Raw genomic sequence first — 19,271 nt, forward strand, 5'->3', positions numbered from 1 at the left:
GATATCACCATACGTTTACCAGGTCAAGGCTTCCATAACTTATAAACCAGAGAGGATAAGAGGCAAGCAACCAGCACACTTAAAGAGTTATATGTGCTGTGAACACACAAAGTACAAGTGTGCGACACATCCTGTTAAAAGTTGATGATTAATCTGGGAGACAATTGGAGAAATCTGACTACTAACTGGGTATTTGATGGTAGTAGGTAAACAAAAATACAGGGGTTTTACTTTTAAAAGAGAACATTTTTTAGACATGTATACTGAAATGTGGATAAAATAATATGATGTCTGGGATTTGCTTCAAAATAATCTAAGATGGGGGTGGGGGGGTGAAGGAGGATGACAGAGCAGGAGTTAGCAAATGTCTTCTACGAAGGGTCGCAAAGTAAATTATATTTTAGTCTTTGCTGGCTATACAGTCTGTGTCACAATTACTCAACTCTCCCAAAGAGCACGAGAGCAGCCATGGACCATAAGTAAACAAATGAGAGGGGCTATGTTCAAATAAAACTTTATTTATGAAAACAGGTGGCAGGTGGATTTTGCCACAGTTTGCCAACTCCTGGTACAAATGAAACAAGGATGGCCTTGAGTTGATAATTATTGAAGCTAGGTGTTGAGTGTGTGGGAATTCTTTGTGCACATTCGAAAACTTCAATATGAATATTTCTAGAATTTCCATAATAAAGTGTTTAATTTTTTTTCTAAGAAGTCAACGTTTAACTTTGGTAAGTTCCTTGGACTTTAAATCAAAGGAGAAAACAGGGACTTCCCTGGTGGTCCAGTGGTTAAGAAGCCGCCTTGCAATGCAAGGGCTGCAGGCTTGATCCCTGATAGGGGAACTAAGATCCCACACGCCATGGAACAAATGAGCCTGTGCACTACAAGTAGAGAGTCTGTGTGCTGCAACGAAAGATCCTGCATGACACACCTAAGACCTGACACAACCAAATACATAAATATTAGAAAAAATAAAATAAATGAGTTTTCCTTTGTTTAAGAAAAGGGGGAGCCGTGAGAACTATGGATGGTGGATTACGAGTGTGACTTCCACAAGAGGACAAGGAAGGAAAGGAAAACACAAGCAGTCTACTAGGGAAACGGAAACTAAAAGCAGTCCATGCATGGAAACTTGTAGGACTGGGAAATGAGGTGGTATTTGCCCAGCACACGCCTGACAGGTGAACAAAACAGAGCACAGGGTTCTCCCTGCCCACTCTGACATCCTCTCCCTCCGCCAGCTTCGGAAGAGGGAGTCAGTGTTCATGTTCTGCATAGGAGGCCTGCATAGCTGCGCTACTGGTGATTCTTTCCCAAGAGCAGAATACATTCCCTTTCAAAAGCTCTCAGGACTGGGAGACACATGTGGAAAGAACTTTCTGTCCCCGGCAGGCAGGGAACCAAACCCCTTCTCCTTGAACTTGGACAGTCTTCCCTTACTTGGAAGCCTCACTTATCCTCGGGTTTTGGAGAACTCAGCTGCGTTCTCACAAAGCCCAGCCGAACACTGCACTGTCTCCGGGGGCTGGCGGGATGCAGGGTGCCGCGAAACTCATCGACATCCTCTCTATCTTGGCTTCCTTGTGCACTCTATTCCCCCCACAGATGCTCTGAATATCCTAGTATGTCTTAAGAAATGAGAACAGAATTAAAGTGGGTAGGAAAAGCAGTCAAGGGACCCAGGATAAATGTCCCTATACTTTGCTACGTCTACTGAAACTGAAAACTGCACCCTATAGGTTATTTCTGCAGGTGAAATGTCTGAAGCCACTGAGAGACCAATGGCTTCAGAGGCCTCCCAAGCCCTCCTTCCTCCAGAACCCAACAGCCATGGGGCTCTGAATATCACTTAAGAAAGCCCAGGGCCAGGGGACTACATTGGTGGTCCAGCAGCTAAGACTCCATGCTCCCAATGCAGGGGGCCCGAGTTCGATCCCTGGGCACAGAACTAGATCCCACATGATGCACCTAAAAGATCCCACATGCACCAGAAAGGTCGAAGATCCTGCATGTCACAACAAAGACCCAGTGCAGTCAAAAAAATAAATAAGAAAGAAAAGAACTCCCATGGCCAAGGCAACAAACGGAGGGAGAAGGGAAAGTGGAATGAGAGAGCAGAGACCACAGAAGAGGAGGACTATGGGAGGAGGGGAGAGAGAGAGAAAGGAGGAGAGTGGGGCAAATAGGGAGATGATTGTGGCAGAGTGGTAGGGAAGCTGCCGGGGGCCTCCTGGTGCCCGTTCCAGAGCCTCGGGGCTCACTGGTCCAAGCCTTACCCTGGAGGAAGAGGCCGCTCCCAGGTGGTGGTCTTGGTGTTATGGTCAACATAATAGACACGCCCGTTGGGGAGCTCTCGCTGCTCCCACCTGCAAAATAAAGTCAAGGGAGGCATGAGACGCACTGGTGAAAGGCATAAGTCCTGGTTCAATGGGGTCCTTCACTACTAATGTGGCTAATTTGACAGAAAACATCAAAGACAACATGCAAGACCAATCCGCTGGTCAGATCAGCTCCACACCGTCCCTGAAATGGGACCCATGCCTGCTTCTTGAGAAAACTACAAGAACTCCCCTCTACAGACTCAAGGTTATTAGATATCCCACAGATAGTGCTAAATTCCCCTACATAACCCCTATGAATCTACATTCCCATGGATTTTTCCAAATCACTGTTTACTGGCCATTTGGGGATCAAAGGTCCTTTTAGGGAGGTATTAAAAGCTGAAGACTCTTTCCCTCCAAAATGCGCTTACCAACAAAAATGTGTGCAGTTTCTGGGATTCACAGACCCCCACACCTAAAGTTCATCCATGGACTCTCCAGCCCTTGTAACCTATTACTTCTTAAAGTCACAAATCATACAATTCCCCTTGTTCTCCTAGCATCATATATATTCAAGATCACATTTCTTTTTAAAATGTAGGACTCATTTACAGAGGGTCTTTAAAAGAGATCTGGATGAACCAAGAAACACAACAAACTGCTATTTTTTGGCTTTTCCACCTGTCTCTGTGTGTGGGTGCTGAGGGTGGCTCATCTGTGCCAATGGCAGAAAGACAAGGTAAGCAGATGATCCAAACAGTGGATCCAAAGGCAAAATCACTATAAAATACAGACAAGGACCACCCATCCCCATACTCTTGTTATTCCCACATTCAACACAGTCTGACAGTAACTCCACTGACCTAGAATACAGTAACCTACATATAAGGGATGCAAAGATTTATCTTTGTTTATAAAATGATTACCATTTTATAAAGGATGCGAATGGTCCCTTAGTCTTTATGTTTGACACTGATTTTATCTACTTCTACTTTTGGGTACTGCCAAGAGGAAGGTGGACTTTACCAGGAAGCTAGTACAGTCAGTTCTGCTGAAATGCTTGTTTTAAAGACATAGGTCTATGCCAGTGTGATTTGATACTTAAGGGAACATGAGCATGATGTGAATTTTGTGTTTGCTGTGCATGTATTTGTCTTCTAAACATACTATGTGAACACAGAAGACTTCCCTGGGCTGAACCCAGTATTGTAGGAACACAAAAAACCATACACATCTACTGGCTACCTCACTTTGGAGCATGTTACATATCACACTCACCCACATCTGGTGTTACAACTCCCGTCTGAGTTCAGAAAACCCTCCTTGTACCACTTTAAGACAACACTCAACAAGCTCTAATCCTCAGGCACCTGCTTCCACAAGCAAACTGCAGGCCTTCTCGTGGAATCCTGCATCTTTATTGTAGTATTATGATCTCAACCATTTAACATGTGTAAAACTGTGCTACTATGTTATTACATTCTTGTTTGTGTGTGTGTCACTGACAAATTTTTGTCTGTTATATCCTTAACCCATTTCTTCCCATAAACCCTGTGGTTTTTGCTGCATGATTTGGCAGTGGTGATTCCTAGGAACACATATATTATAGCAGAGAGCTGACTGTATACTGAAATAAATGTCCTAACTTCTATCACTAAGCCTGGTGTATCTACTCAAATAGATACGAGCTTTATTTGATACCGTTTCTCACATCTGATCAGTGGACAGCACTGATGAGCCCCTCTGAGGCTAATTCAGATAGAGATACCTGCAAGGTTTTCAAGGCAAAAATGGGAAGGGGTAATCATCACCCGCAGAGCATCCACAATGAGTTGCAGGTTCCTGTTTTACCTCATTCAGTCCTGCCTCCATCCTTTAAGGTGGGACATGCCATCATCATTGAAGAAACCGAGGCTCAGGGGGGCTAAATAAAACTCAGCTCAGACTCTCTAGCCTATGAGTTTTACCATGGACCCCTGAAAGGAAGAAAGGAAGGGCAAGTGGAACTTATAAGGAACCCACAACCCAGCAGACAAGGTGCCAGGTGCCTTTCCGCCACCCACCCCAATGTGAACAGCTCTCCCTAGCACAGGAGTCTAGGTAGGGAGCCCTGCAGGCTCATGACGACTGGGGAGACATCACAGTAAATCCACCTCGCTCATTTCTAGGCTCCATTTTTAATCACAAACCCCTGCTCAGATATCTTCTACAGGAAGAGGCTACACACTCTGCACCACTAGGAGGCTTCCCCCTGGGAGCACAGAGGCCTGCTTGTTCCACATCCCCTCCTCTCAAAGGGGGCCCACTACTGGTTTGAGGACCAGAGCGCTACAAACACCATTAAAATGTGCTCAAGGACACTTGTTCTCCTGGGTATTCCCGCTCCCTGGGGCTTCCCTGTAGCTCAGATGGTAAAGAATCTGCCTGTAAAGCAGGAGACCCAGGTTTGATCCCCAGGTCAGGAAGATCCCCTAGAGAAGGGAATGGTAACCCACTCCAGTATTCCTGCATGGAGAAACCCATGGACAGAAGGGCCTGGCGAGCTACAGTCCACAGGGTCGCAAAGAGTTGGACACGACTGAGTGACTAACACTGTATTATATACTCCCACTTCAGCTTCTGGTTGAAGCGGTTACTGGTAACCTGGCCCAAGTGCCCTGGCTCTTCCCACAGCAAAAGGAAGATCTATGCACTTTAGTTGGTATTTCATTAAAAGGGCAGAACTAAAAGATCCTGCATGCCGTAAATATAGACCCTGAGTGCTGCAACTAAGACCCGGCATAGCCAAATTTAAAAAAAAAGAAAAAAGAAGAAGCAGCAGGGAGAATCTTCTGGCAAAAGTGATCAGGTGAAAAGACACACAGGGCGAAGTTAAAGCTCTTCTCCCTCTCGATGCCCTTTTGAATTAAAGATAAAAGAGTAACAGATATTGCAAGTTTCAAGAGGCTAGTGTCCCATCTCTGGGGATCAAGTAGGGACTTTTCAGCCACAAAGGAGGCTAACATAGAATGACTTCACACCACCTCTCCAAATTCTTCCTGTCTGCTTGGTAATCAAGTAGCAAATTTGATACTCTCTTTATTCATTTTAATTTGGAAATAAAGAAAGTCTTGAGAAAGATATTTGGCTTAAGGATAAGTACTGAAATATGGAAGCTCCTCAAGGCAAGGGTAGCAAACCACTCTTTCGTAACATTTGCTCCTAATAAAGATTTAAGGAGCCGAGAATTCCTCAGCATTTCCTAAGAAATTAGCTCTATCCTTCCTGTCCTTGGCAATTTCATGGCACAAAAGCCCCAATAAAACAACTTTGCTCATTTTGCAGTCACTGTTTGGAAAACTGACCATAATAGGCGGGTGGGGCTGTCCCTTGAATAAAGACAAAATATGTGGTGTTGTAGTTGGAGAGAAAAGGTGCTAAAACACATTTTTCTTTATTTCAACAATTCTTTTGTTGTAACTTTCATCTCATAAGTGGTCTCAACTTCTGGCTTCTTTTCTATTTCATTTGAGGCAAGGAGAGAACTTTGGTTTTATTATACTTTGACTACTATTTTCATTTGAAGAAGGGACAGTTCTTAAAATTCCATGAAGTAAATGCCCTTTAATTGGCACAGTGGTCTTCCTGCACTGTCAGCAAGGAAATCGGCGTGAAGTCCTCTTTGCTTATATTCAAGAGTTATGGCTGCTCCTCCCAAGCCTAGACAAGACCTGTCTACCCTGTCTTTGATCCCAGTTGATCCTTAGAAATGAAAGGCTCTCTTTCAGGCACTATTATTGTCCGGTGAATCTCAGTGTCCTTCTATGAACCCTCTCAATTGGCTTAGCTAGAAAAATAGTTACCAAGAGGAATAAGACCTTTCTTCCATTACCTTTCTTTTCTTTTTTTTTTTTTGATATCTACATTCTTCCTTTTAAAATTGGACTCCTGCTCGGATTAAATGTCCATGTGGGTCCTCCCTGATCTGTGACCTGGTCTAGCTGCTTTTCCAAGAGAACTCTCAACTCCTCCCTACCTGCACGGCTCCTCAGAATTCATACAAATCCCTCCCCTCCATTTCTACGGCAGAGTCGGTCGATTCTATCGTCAATCAAATGAGCCTCCCGATTCTCTCCCCTCTGTAGCTGCTGACCCACATAGATTAAGCCTTCTGACTGTCTTGGTTTGGTCTCCCCATGCCAAGAAAGTGATACTGGCAGTGACCTTTCATCAGCGCATCCCTGGCAGGGGTTAGGTTTCTGAACCTTATAAGCATCTTCTTCATGCTGAGATTAAAAGGCTTTTCAATGAAACTACCCATGGGTCTCGATACTGCATCCTGGTCACGTGGGTCACATCCTCTCCCATTGAATAGCTTTCTTTGATGCTCTCAGAAACTGTTCAAAAGCCCAAGCTCAATTCAGGTCCCTTCCCAACACATTGCTCCTTGGCCTTCAATGCGTAACATTCAGTTGGACCACAGACTACACAGGGTCTTTCTATTTGAAAGGACTTAAAAAACAGTCTCCAGTTCAATTAATCTCTGTACTTTTTAAAAAAACTAAATTCCCTTTGCTCCTATGGATTTTAACTGTCCTTTATTCAGTGTGTAATAGGGAAGAACACATCTGACTCCATATTAGATCTGTTTCTCTTACTTTAAACTGTGTGCTTAGTCATGTTGGCTCTGCACCTATTGTAAAAGAATGTTACACATAGTCTGAAATATACAGGATGGCCCATTCTCAAGGTTCTAACCTTTAAGAGTCCATTCATATAAAAAGCTTCAGAACAGAGAATAATATTTGTCTTGTTGGAGGTTTATAGGAACATCGTGACCTGACTTATGTGGAACAGCTGCAAGAACAAAGGATTCCAACACCGAGAAGTCTGCAACAACTAACCATGGCCTTTCCTCACCTTGCCTTTGAAAGTGCTTTGCTGAAACCCTTTGGGGAGTTTGGGATTTTAGGGGGCACAAGCCACCCATCTTCTTGTATGATTCTGCAATAAACCTTTCTCGGCCCTCCAAACCACAACGTTTAGGTACTGTCTGGCCTCTCTGTGCATCAAACACACAACCTTGTGTTTGGTATTAATAACAAGTTGTATCTCTTCCATGCCCCAGTCCTCCCCCCAAACCACCATCATTATTAAAAAGGTAAAGGCAGAAAATCTCAATTTCATGATTAGGATGGCATGCAATCATTTCTATGTTATCTGAAAGGAAACTGTCTGGTTACCTGAACCACATTTTCTTGTGGAAAGTTTCCTATAAGGTCTTCAGGAAATCAGTTCTCAGTTACTTGCCATTACAGTGTACATTCAACCATCCTGATTAACACACATCTTGGTCAGACTCCCGTAAGTTTGGATAGAATCACAGTTTCACCAAGAGTCAAATTAAATTGAGAAGGAATTTAAATCCAACAGTCCAAGTATTTTGGTTTAGGATCAGAGATGAATCACAAATTCTTACTAAGAGCATTATAAACTTGTATTATTTATAATTTGTTAATAAATTTTATTAACACAAGCACTGGGCATTAGTGAAGCTGACTCTCATTCAAAATACACTCTTTTCGTCAGAAAACAAAGTCCTACCAGAGTACTTAGGTACCAGTAAACAAAAGATGCCTTGCTGGTTACTTAGACACAAACTAAACTTCAGAAAAATACACTGAAAGTATTCAGGTATTCTTAAAGCTGCCTATGTAAAGATTCAACTTCTCTCAGGCAAACATTACAGGAAATTCATATTTTCTTACGTTACGATCCTATAATAAATTTTAACTGTGAACCAAATCCCATTTATTCCCCAAGCTCTGGCCACTTCCTAGGTGAACCATAAGATTTATTTCCTCTGTAGGGACACTGTCAGGCTGTTTTATGAGTCAAAAATCTGTGTGCAGTGGAACACATCTCCTCATCACTGTTTTCATTGCTTCAGGAGGTCCTCTATAAACTGGGTAAGAAGTATGTTAAACTCAGACCTTCCCCCCAGAACCCTTCTCGAAACACTGAGCTTTCCTTTAAATCCAAGCACACTAACCCCCTTTTTAAAACTATCAACAACCAGCACTTTATGCCCTCTAAGCATAGGGGGGCACAGTAGTAGCTACTGAGGACTCTGAATTAAGGTCTGTTTTTCTCCTCCTTTTTCAACCATTCCTTTTTTTTTTGCCTTGGAAAGGTCCACAAAGCCATCTTCTTCAATGGAAGATGGCAACATTAAAAGATATGCTTTCACAGAGATGCAAGACAAGTCCTAGAGATGGTGTCTACTAAAAAAATAAAAACTTTTTTAAAAATCAAATTTGCAGATTTTAAAAATTGTAGATAAGTTTGGTAATGTAGGGAAATAGTCACTCTTAAAAAATAGGTGAAGAGGGCTTCCATGGTAGTTCAGTGGTAAAGAATCCACCTGGCAATGCAGGAGACAAGGGTTCAATCCCTGATCCGGGAAGATTCCACTTGCCATGGAGCAACTAAGCCCATGGGTCACAACTATTGAGCCTGTGCTCCAAAGCCCAGGCATCACAACTACTGCGCCTACATGCTGCAACTACTGAAGCCCCATGCCCGAGAGCCTGTGCTCTGCCTCAGGAGAAGTCACTGCAACGAGAAGCCCACGTACTGCAACCAGAGAGCAGCCCCCACTCACCACAGCTAGAGAAAAGCTCAGACAGCAGTGAAGACCCAGTGCAGACAAAAATAAATAAATAAAATTATTTTTAAAAAATAGTTGGAGAGTGTAGGACAGATTGAGAAAGTAGCATTGACATATATACACTATTGTGTAAAACAGATAACTATCGGGAAGCTGCTGTGTAACACAGGAAGCCCAGCCTAGTGCTCTGTGATGACCTAGAGGGGTAGAATGGAGGGGGTTGGGGGTAAGGAGACTCAAGAGAGAGGAGAGATATATATCGTTATGACTGATTTGAGTTTATGTAAGCAGAGATCACCACAACAATGTAAAGCAATTATTCTCCAGTAAAAAAAAAAAAAAAGTTGGTGGGGGACTTCCTGGTGGTCCAATCGTTAGGATTCCATGCTTCCAATGCAGGGGGAGCAGGTTCAATTCCTGCTAAGGAACTAGGGTCCTACAGGCTTCATAGCATGGCCAAAAAAAATTAAATTAAAAAAAATTTAAGTGTTTAAAAGACATAGTTGATAGGAACAAAAATGGATATATACGCTCCCAAGGGCAATCTTGCAACTTGGTTAAAAACTTCTCCTACATGAACATCCTTTAATTCAGCAATTCTACTTCGAAGATATATCCTTTGGAAATAATTATGTGTCAAAGATTTAGCTATAAGTGTAACTGTCACAGTATGTTGTAGCATGTTACAGAAAAACTGGAAAAAACCTAAATGCTTTAAAATGGAAAATTAGTAAATTATGTTAGTAAATATTCTATAATGAATATTTAGTCATTTAAAATATGATTTATAATATGCTGAGTGGAAAAAATAACATGCATAAGATAAACAAAATTGTGTTTAAAAATTATAAAAATACACTGCTGCTGCTGCTGCTGAGTCACCTCAGTCGTGTCCCACTCTGTGCAACCCCAGAGACAGCAGCCTACCAGGCTCTTCCATCCCTGGGATTCTCCAGGCAAGAACACTGGAGTGGGATGCCATTTCCTTCTCCAATAAAAATACACTATTGTTCATTAAATCTAAAATGCCACCAATTATAAGATTTTTAAACCAAGAAAGAAAGAAAAAAAATTCTGCCAAATAAACTGTAACATTCTAATGCTTGTAAATCACATTTTGATTTTTTTTTTTTTGTAAATTTTTAAATTTTTAATGTCGTGTCTGACTCTTTGCGACCCCATGGACTATAGCCCACCAGGCTTCTCCGTCCATGGGATTTTCCAGGCAAAAATACTGGAGTGGGTTGCCATTTCCTTCTCTTACATCTTGATTTTAAAGAAATTAAATGTGAAATAACGTATATATCAGAATCTACAAAACATAGGGGTCAGGGGGAGTCACATATGCACGTAAAATTTTTACATGATCAGAGTAAGGAAGTATTTCAGACATGACACAAAAGGCGCGTGAAAAAGATGAACAAACTTGACTACTTAAAATTTGAACTCCTGTACAATAAAAAGCAACATAAAAAGGTTAATAGACAAGCCACAGAAAATATCTGCAATGCACATAACTGAGAGGCAATTGGTATCCAGCACATATTAAGAAATCCTGCAGATTATAACAACAGATAGCCAAACAGAAAAATTGACAGAAATATATGAACAGGCAATTCACAAGAAAAGAAACTCAAAAGCCAAATTTTAAAAAAAATATAAAAAGTGGCTTAATATCAAGGATAATGAAGAAAATTCAAAGTAAACCCAGCACGAGACACCCCATTCACATCCCTCAGACTGGCCAAAGTGAAAACTATCTGACAATTTTGTTTTAGCAGGAATGCTTATGTATGCTTATGGGAGTATGAATTGGTGAACTGACTCAAAAAGCAATTTGACAGCATCTACTAAAAGTGAAAACCTCCATCCTCCTACAAAGAAGAAATTCCAGTTTGAGTACCTGCCCTAAAGAAACAAACATGGACACGAAAAGGCAGGCACAGAAAACACTTCATTGTAGCATTGTTAATAAAGGCAATTATAATATAAACAAACACAAGCATAAAATATGATTTTTATATTTATATATCTATCTATCACATACATGGTAAATATAAATTTTAATTATAAAATTAAAATTTTACCTATTCATACAACAGAATACCATGGAGCAGTTTAAATGAATGTCCCCAGTTCCATGTATCTCTGTATATAGGGAATGGGATCAAGGAGGCATTCACAGGGACTTTCAACTTTATAATGTCTTCTTCATCAAGAGGTTAAAAAACAAGGTAAGGAGGGGGAGGTTTACACTAAATGCAGCATAATGCTAAAGTTTGATAAGACTGAGTTGGGGAGCCCACTATTCTGATTTGCATGCTTAAAATATTTTACAATTAAAAAAATAAAATTTAAAAGCATATGTCCTAAGATTATTAAATTTTGGTAGATGTATGTTTAATGTTTACATGTACATGTCTGTACATGTGGTCTTCGGCAAACCACTTAAGGTTTCCTCATTTGCAAAATAAGGGTAAAAGTAGTGTAAGTAGCTCAGAGAAGGCAATGGTAACCCACTCCAGTACTGTTGCCTGGAAAATCCCACGGCGGAGGAGGCTGGTAGGCTACAGTCCATGCGGTCACTAAGAGTAGGACAAAACTGAGCAACTTCACTTTCACTTTTCACTTTCATGCATTGGAGAAGGAAATGGCAACCCACTCCAGTGTTCTTGCCTGGAGAATCCTAGGGACAGGGAAGCCTGGTGGGCAGCTGTCTGTGGGGTCGCACAGAGTCGGACACGACTGAAGCAACTTAGCAGCAGCAGCAGAGTAGTAGCTACTACAGAGTGCCATGAAGACTGAAATAACTCACTTATGAAACCTAGCACTGCCAGCACACTGGAAGCATTTAACATGTGTTAACAATTACTAATGATCAGGCGAAAATAGATACAAGGTGCGTGAAAAGTGCCAATGGTTACATCTAGGTGGGTGTCTGTTATTGTTGTTGTTCTGTTTCTTCTATTTTTTCCCAGTTTTTCAAAAAAAAAAAAAACTATAAAAAATTGTAACAGCTATTGAGAATGAAAACACTTATCTAGTCATTCAACAGCCACTTCTCCCTTCATCTCTCTAGAAGCCAAGTACTATGCTAGGTGCTGGGAATACAAAAATGGAGGACACAGTAACACCAGCTCCTGCAGAGCTCTCAAGAAAGTGTAGTAAAATGAAAATTCCTAATTACACACAAAAACATACATAGAGCAGGGCGAGAACTTCTCATGAGCCAGCCCTGACACAGTAGAATCTTTGGAAACAAGGATTTCACTCTGAGATGAGGAAGAAGAAGCCAGTAACATGTGCTATCTGGCATTACCTAAGCATGTAATAGTCCTTGCAGAGTCAAGAACTAAACCATACTACTTAGCACAAAGGGACAGATTCTCCCAGTATAATCCTTTAATTCTTTGCTACTCAAAGTATGGTCCGTGGCTCACACTGTTACTGTTCAGTGACCAGAGAAGTTCAGAAGTTTGTAGGCTTTTAGAAACTTCTGTACCAATTTGACATTGCCACAATATCCAAATATATGATCTGTAGATCTGTTTCATTAAATAGAGGACCAAAGTAAGAGTTCATAAGAGACTGGAAAAAATTAAAACAAACAAAAACAGTGGGGGGGAAAAAAGGACTAGTTTTTCACAGACAGTTTGAAAAGCACTGTTTTAAAACTCCTTGGGTAAGGATCTTTGGCTAGCAACAAAATTGAGTTTGGAATGAAATTCAATGGCAGCAGCTGGTTTATAACTTAGCAGAGAAGCTGCAAATTCCAATGTCTCTTAAAGTGTCTCCACGAAGAAAACATCAAAGAACTCTTACTAGGTTGTCATCCTTGATAGTGTGTCAAGGACCACCTGGAGAAAGGACCTCTAGGTCTGCAGAATTGGACCTGGGGGTGGGGGGAGATGGCAGATCCAACAGATCCGAAGAACACCCTCCTCAACTAATTTTGAGGCAGGAAACAGCCGGGGCAGCCAATGACTGCGGGAGGAGAGGGATGGTGTGAAATGGCAGTGCTGAGGTAAGCCGGCAGAGTCCAAACACAACGGCCTCCCTTATGTAAGGAACCACAGCGCAGCGCGGGCTGCCAGGCTGGAATAATGCGCCTCTGTGCGCAAGGGCCTGGGTGAGCGGCGGGGCCCGGGACGCACTTGGAGTTTATCTAAGCCATGTACACACGGTCTGTTAATGAGCATTTGGTCCCCAAAGTGGCCTCCCTGCTGATAAAAACCAGATGCAGGGCCAGCTAATCAAAGCAGGCCTCCCTCCCCACTGCCCTTCGCCCAAGCCACTATCTCACCACGTCTCTCGAGCCTGGCTGGCACCCCTTCCCTTGACAGGCGTTCGCAGCCTGAAAGCGCCACGCCCTTCCAATTGGCTTCTTTCTCGCTAATTAAATTAAAAGGTACCGAAGGCAGGAGGAGGGTTTGGAGACCGGGAGAGAGGAAAGGGATAAAGGGTGTTCTGTTTGGATTGAGGCAGCCCAGGTTTCGGTGGCCTTCAGTCACTAAAACACAGGCGGATGTGACATCTTTATGACCAGTTGCATCTGCTGCAAGTTTCAGAAAGGCCATGTGGCAACTGGAAAAATAAGCCCTTGGCATCCCCAAGTGAACTGTGCCTGACTACTCTGTGAAGGAGATGAGGAGTTGAGAGGGTAAGGCTGCAAAGAGACAGAGTCAGCTGGATGGCTCAAAAGAACCAGTCTAGCGTGGCTCACAGAGGCCACACAAAGGGGAAGACATGCTCTGCAGGGTTTCCCAGGCATGAGGACCCCCACTGGGCAGGAAGGAGCATCCCGACCCTGTGAGAGAGTCATACGAGAACCCAAAGCCAGACAACCTAGGGAGGGAGCCATTAAGGTCTTGCCCTTAGGAAAAAAATGTAAATCCTGTCATAGGTCCTCTTTATTTGAGGCATCAAAGAAGCAGAAAACATTCATCCAGGTGGAGAAAAAAATAAATAAATAAATATATATATATATGGCATTTAAATTGATTCACTGCTGTTGCTCAGTCGTTCAGGCATGCCCAACTCTTTTGCAACCCCACGAACTGAAGCCCGCCAGGCTCCTCTGTCCATGGGATTTTCCAGGCAAGAACACTGAAGTGGGGTGCCACTGACTCCTCCAGGGGTCTCCCCGACCCAGGGATGGAGCCCACATCTTCTGCGTCTCCTGCACCAGCAGGCGGATTCATTACCACTAAGCCACGTGGGGAGTCCTCAAAACACTGGTTCATTAATGTACTATAAGTATGTCTTGGGAGCTGACTTTGTGCCAGGCTCCTTGCCATCTTGGCATTTACAGCCAAGCTGGGTAGAGGGAGGCAGAACACGCAATTACGCGTGTGAGAAGAATTGCAATATACAGAGTGGTCTGACCTTGTCTACTGGGGATTGAGGAAGGATTCCCAGAGCATGTGCTGATTAATCTGAGACTTGAAGATGGATAGAAATTAACGGACAAAATGGTGAGGAAGGTTTCAGAGAGCGGTAACCAGCATGACAGTCCCCAACCCAGAGAAAGGGTGCTATACTTGTCAAACTAAAATAAGTCATTATGGGTAGAGCTTAGAGAGCAAAGCAAAGCGTGTCTTCCATGGAAAGTTTGAGGGGTAGATGAGGCCTTATCCTGCAGAGCTTTTCCAGGTCTTATTAAGGATTTGAGAACTGACTCCTAAAGACAAGAGGAAACCAGTGAGGCATTCTAGGTAGTGAAATGTTATGTTCAGAACTTTATTTAAAAGGTTAAAAGTGGTTCCCCTGACTCCTGAATGTAAGATACCAAGAAGGGAGGAATGATCCATCTTGTCTGGATCTCCTAAACTTGTAAGCAAGCTGCTAGGGTGGAGACAGCAGGTCTGTGAATTGGAAGGCTCGGGGTGGAAAGTGTGCCCTTTCTGGCTTGCCATCACAGAGCAGAGAACTGAAAGCCTGCCAGCTTCACCGCCACGCACTCAGCACTGCCAGTGGTAATCACCAGGCCCTGAGACAGCCCACAGAGTACCAGGATTCCCAGTGGGCACCTGGAAGCCCCTCTGGGTGGCAAGACTGGGTCTCAATGCCCTTCTCCAGACCATCACTCATGTTTAAGTGGGAAGCAGCCTCCTCAGACCTACCATCCCATTCTAAATGCTCCAGGGAGAAGATGCTGTTCAAACTCTACCCAAGAGAAGCGGTTTGGCCTCTGGTTGGGGTGGGTTGGGAGGCCAAGTAGGAAAACTAGCTTCTCTGAGCTGCTCTGACCGCCAGACTCAGAATAAAGAGTGTTTTCAGGGCCTGGAGTTTTCCAGCTGCCTGGAAACAGGAAGGGCCCAATCCAGGAGAACAGTAACCCTCACACACGCCCTACATAAAGACGCCTTGAGCCAGTAGCCCTAATTGCCTGTGACTGACACACGGGAGGGAAGCCCGCCTTCCAGGCTTTGCTCAGCGGAAAGCAAACAGGCTCCTGAGGCACCGGGCGGCCATCTTCTCTCCCTCTGCCAAAATGATCCCACTTTGCTCCTCCCAAATTATATACAGATTTCAAATTATAAACCAAACAAGGGTCTTTCGAGTATTCCTTACCACATACATGAGAAAAAAAAAAAAACCTCTGTAGGAAGGAGTTGCACAGAAGCAAGTAGTTATAAATCTTTTCACAAAATGAAAAATTTCACAGAAGACTTTGGAGCCACCTCTCAGTACCTCCTGATTCTCTATGGGTCTGAGGGATTAAAAACCATTTGTGATATTTTTCACGTGTTCGTGTTTTGTTAAGAAATGTAAGTTGAGTTGTGTGCCAGATGCTAGGGATGCGAGATATAAGTGGTAAAAATCCGAAATGTCTTCAGATTTAGGATTTTTTGTTTGTTTGGACAATGGGGTTTTCTAAAGTGGCTGAAGAACAGTATGGTGTATTACACATCAGTATACCATCCTTCCCTTTTATCACAAGGGCTTCCCTGGTTCCAAGCTGATAACCAGGATGGGTGGTGGGACAGCATGGAATTGGCCCTGACAAGTGATTGGGAACCCTGAGATAAGACTGTTTCCCAGTTCAGAACCATTCCCTTCTTTTATGATTCTTTCATAACCACTTCAAATATATCATTCACCAGGTGTAACACTCACCATTGGGTGAGGGCTTCACATACACTATCTTATTGGAGCCCCTTAAAGAAATCAATCCTGACTATTCATTATAAGGACTGATGCTGAAGCTGAAGCTCCAACACCATGGCAAAGAATCAACTTATTGGAAAAGACCCTGATGACGGGAAAAATTGAGGGCAGGAGCAGAAGGGGGCGGCAGAGGATGAGATGGTTGGATAGCAACACTGATTCAATGGACGTGAGTCTGAGAAAACTCCGGGAGACGGTGAAGGACAGGGAAGCCTGGCATGCTGCAGTTCACAGGGTCACAAAGAGTCAGACATGACTGAGTGACTGAACAACAGCAAATTCCTGGGGAGGTAGTTATGCGTGATTATCACCTCTACCTTACCTAGATGGTAAGTCACTTGGGCAAAGTCATAAAGGGTCAAGTTAGGATTCAAATCCAGATCTATTTGATCCCAGGTCCCTATGCTTCATTTCCTCTCACTTTTGGCCTACTGAGGCCATCTTCCTGTCACCCAAGGCCTTTCGCATCAGATTTCATTCTGAACGAAAAGGTGGCAGGAAAACTATGAGTCCACGTTAACATCAGCCCCAGCCATGGAAAAACATACGGTAATACTAAGGGCCTAAAGCCCTCCATGGGCCACTGAGATAAAATGCGAGGGAGAAAAGCTGTTTTCTAGGCAGGATCTGGGCAAACCCAGTGATTCTGGAGGGCAAAATGAGCTCCTTGTTCCATAACAGCCACACTCTTTGAGTCAAGCTGTTCATTTCAAGTCACCATATAAGGTAGCATTGATTCAGCCCCAGATGATTTAGGTCTTTTTCAAGATTTATGTAGAATGAGCAGTCCTTCCACACCTTCCTTGCTCCTATGCATGGCAGCCTCCCCAGGGACTGCTAGCCACCAGGTAATGAATAAGCACGTTGTTTCTGCCCTAGTGAAGGAGCCCCAGTTGGTTTTTTTCTAGGGGGTCAGGGGGTGCTGCGGTGGGACAGAAGGCTACTCACCCAGCAGGCAGAGCATCGGGGGCCTGGGGGGCTGTGGGGAACTGCTGAGTGCCCGAAGTGCTGGGCTCCTCCCCTTCGGCCGGCGTGGCCGTGGCAGGGATAGCCGCAGTGGTGGGGTTCGGGGTCACACTGGACACTGCAACAGGCGGGGACACCACACCAACAACAGAGGGTTCTTCAGGATCGGCGGGTGCAGTGGGTTCATCATTCACTGAAAATACAGAAATGGTATTTTAGAGATCATCTCAGCATTGTGTTCACATTTACCAGGTTTCTCACTTAGTGGTATAATACAGAACCTACGAGGGTACCACAAATGTTACCCAGTAATAGCAAAAGGTTTTACAGAACATAATACTGGAAAAGACAGCAAGTCAGTAAGAGCCTGCGAGGAAGAAAAAAAAAAGGAAGATGGATCTGAAATAAACAGATTATTAAATATTACATCCTTTATATAACTTTATTAAAATTTTCTAACACACTATGGTTACATTTATTGCAATAAAAGCAGCAGGAAAAGTAAGGCACCAGGGAAGTGTGTTAGTGATACATGGAGCATAGTCAAGGCAAAAGTCAAGTTTATAGGGTTTTCTTTAAACTTGTCACTTGTCTGCTAGGTACAAATAAATATCACCTTCTTTCAAAAAGCTCCCTTCACACTAAGAGGTAGTAAACTTTGAGTAACGTGCTTGTTCTTTTAAAGATACATACTCAAAGTGGGGAGCAAAGATTAATAGCCTATACAGAAAAGATGGCATTCAGAGATAAGGGACTTGTCTCCAAGGGAACAGCAGACAAAGATAGAAGTGAAATGAGCTGATTCGTGAGTCTCCTCATTTCTCCAGGTCTTTGATGATCACTCATGTTCACAAGGACCTCAAGGCACTGCAATATCCTCTCACTCAGAAAGGAACCAAACATGGTCTCAAACATTTAAAATTCTTTGAAAATGGATAAGCCATAAATATACCGAGAATTTTCCAGATATGTGATTTGGGCTTCCCTGGTGGCTCAGACAGTAAAGAATCCACTTGCAGATGCAGGAGACCTGGGTTCAATCCCTGGGTTAGGAAGATCCCCTGGAGGAGGGAATGGCTATCCACTCCAGTATTCTTGCCAGGAGAATCCATGGACAAGAGGAGCCTGGCAGGCTACAGTCCATGAGGTGGGCATTGAGTTGGACACGACTGAGCGACTAACATATATGTACATTTACACTAGAATTCCATAGAAAACCCCCTTGGTTTAGCCTCATCTTCTAATTCAGAAACTCTTTTTGGTGGTTCCTAATGGCCATCCAGATCCTTATTGAACATGTCTCCTAAGAAACAGCTCACTATAGAGCCATTCCTTTTTTTTTTAACTTTTTATTTGTATTGGGGTACAGCTGATTAACAATGCTATGATAGTTTCAGGTATCTGATAGAACAGCAAAAGGACTCAGCCATACATATACATGTATCCATTCTCCCACAAACTCCCCTCTCGTCCAAAGAGCCATTCCACTGTTGAACAGAAACAGCTACCAGAAAGACTTTCCTTATGTTAAACCAAATTCCACTAGGTGGTTTTAATCTCCAAGCTCTCAAGCAATACAGAATAAATGTCTGGCCGCCCTGTTTCTCATGCACTGTCTCTGTTCCAGTAAAAGGCCTACCATTTCTTCAACATCTCTGGGTCACGCCCTATTCTAATGGCCTGGCTGCCCTTCTCTAGTTAGCTTCTCTTGCCTTTATTTCTAAATAATGATATCACCAACTGAACATAATAAATGAGACAATATCAGACCAGCAGAGTTAGATTTCCAATATAAATGATAACAGCAATGTTTAAAGAACACCAGTATGGACCAGACAAAGTGCAAAGCCTTTTAGATGATCTCATTTAAGCCTTATACACAACCCCATTTTATAGTTGAGGAAACTGAAGTTCAAAGAGGTTAAATAAACTTCTAAGGTCATAGGGCACCTAATTTGCACCCCTTCTGTCTGCCTTCAGAGCCTGAACCACTCACTACTTCTCCCTCTCTGCACATCCTCTGTGGAGAAGGCAATGGCACCCCACACCAGTACTCTTGCCTGGAAAATCCCATGGACCAAGGAGCCTGGTGGGCTGCAGTCCATGGGGTCGCTAAGAGTCGGACACGACTGAGCGACTTCACTTTCACTTTTCACTTTCAT

At 43.2% G+C, this 19,271-nt stretch overlaps 1 protein-coding gene across 2 annotated transcripts in view; it reads right to left on the bottom strand.

Annotated features, from left to right (window-relative positions):
* Positions 1-19,271, bottom strand: part of WWP2 (WW domain containing E3 ubiquitin protein ligase 2) — a 148,093-nt gene that overhangs the window by 30,127 nt on the left and 98,695 nt on the right. For both annotated transcript variants that reach the window (XM_040253215.1, XM_040253216.1), the window contains 2 exons: positions 17,092-17,302; positions 2,280-2,369 (listed from right to left, as the gene is read on the bottom strand). In XM_040253215.1, coding sequence (XP_040109149.1) covers positions 2,280-2,369; positions 17,092-17,302 — 301 coding nt within the window. The remainder of the gene's footprint in view (positions 1-2,279; positions 2,370-17,091; positions 17,303-19,271) is intronic.

This window comes from Oryx dammah, unplaced genomic scaffold (assembly GCF_014754425.2).
Source record: "Oryx dammah isolate SB20612 unplaced genomic scaffold, SCBI_Odam_1.1 HiC_scaffold_13, whole genome shotgun sequence".
Taxonomy (NCBI): Eukaryota; Metazoa; Chordata; class Mammalia; order Artiodactyla; family Bovidae; genus Oryx; species Oryx dammah.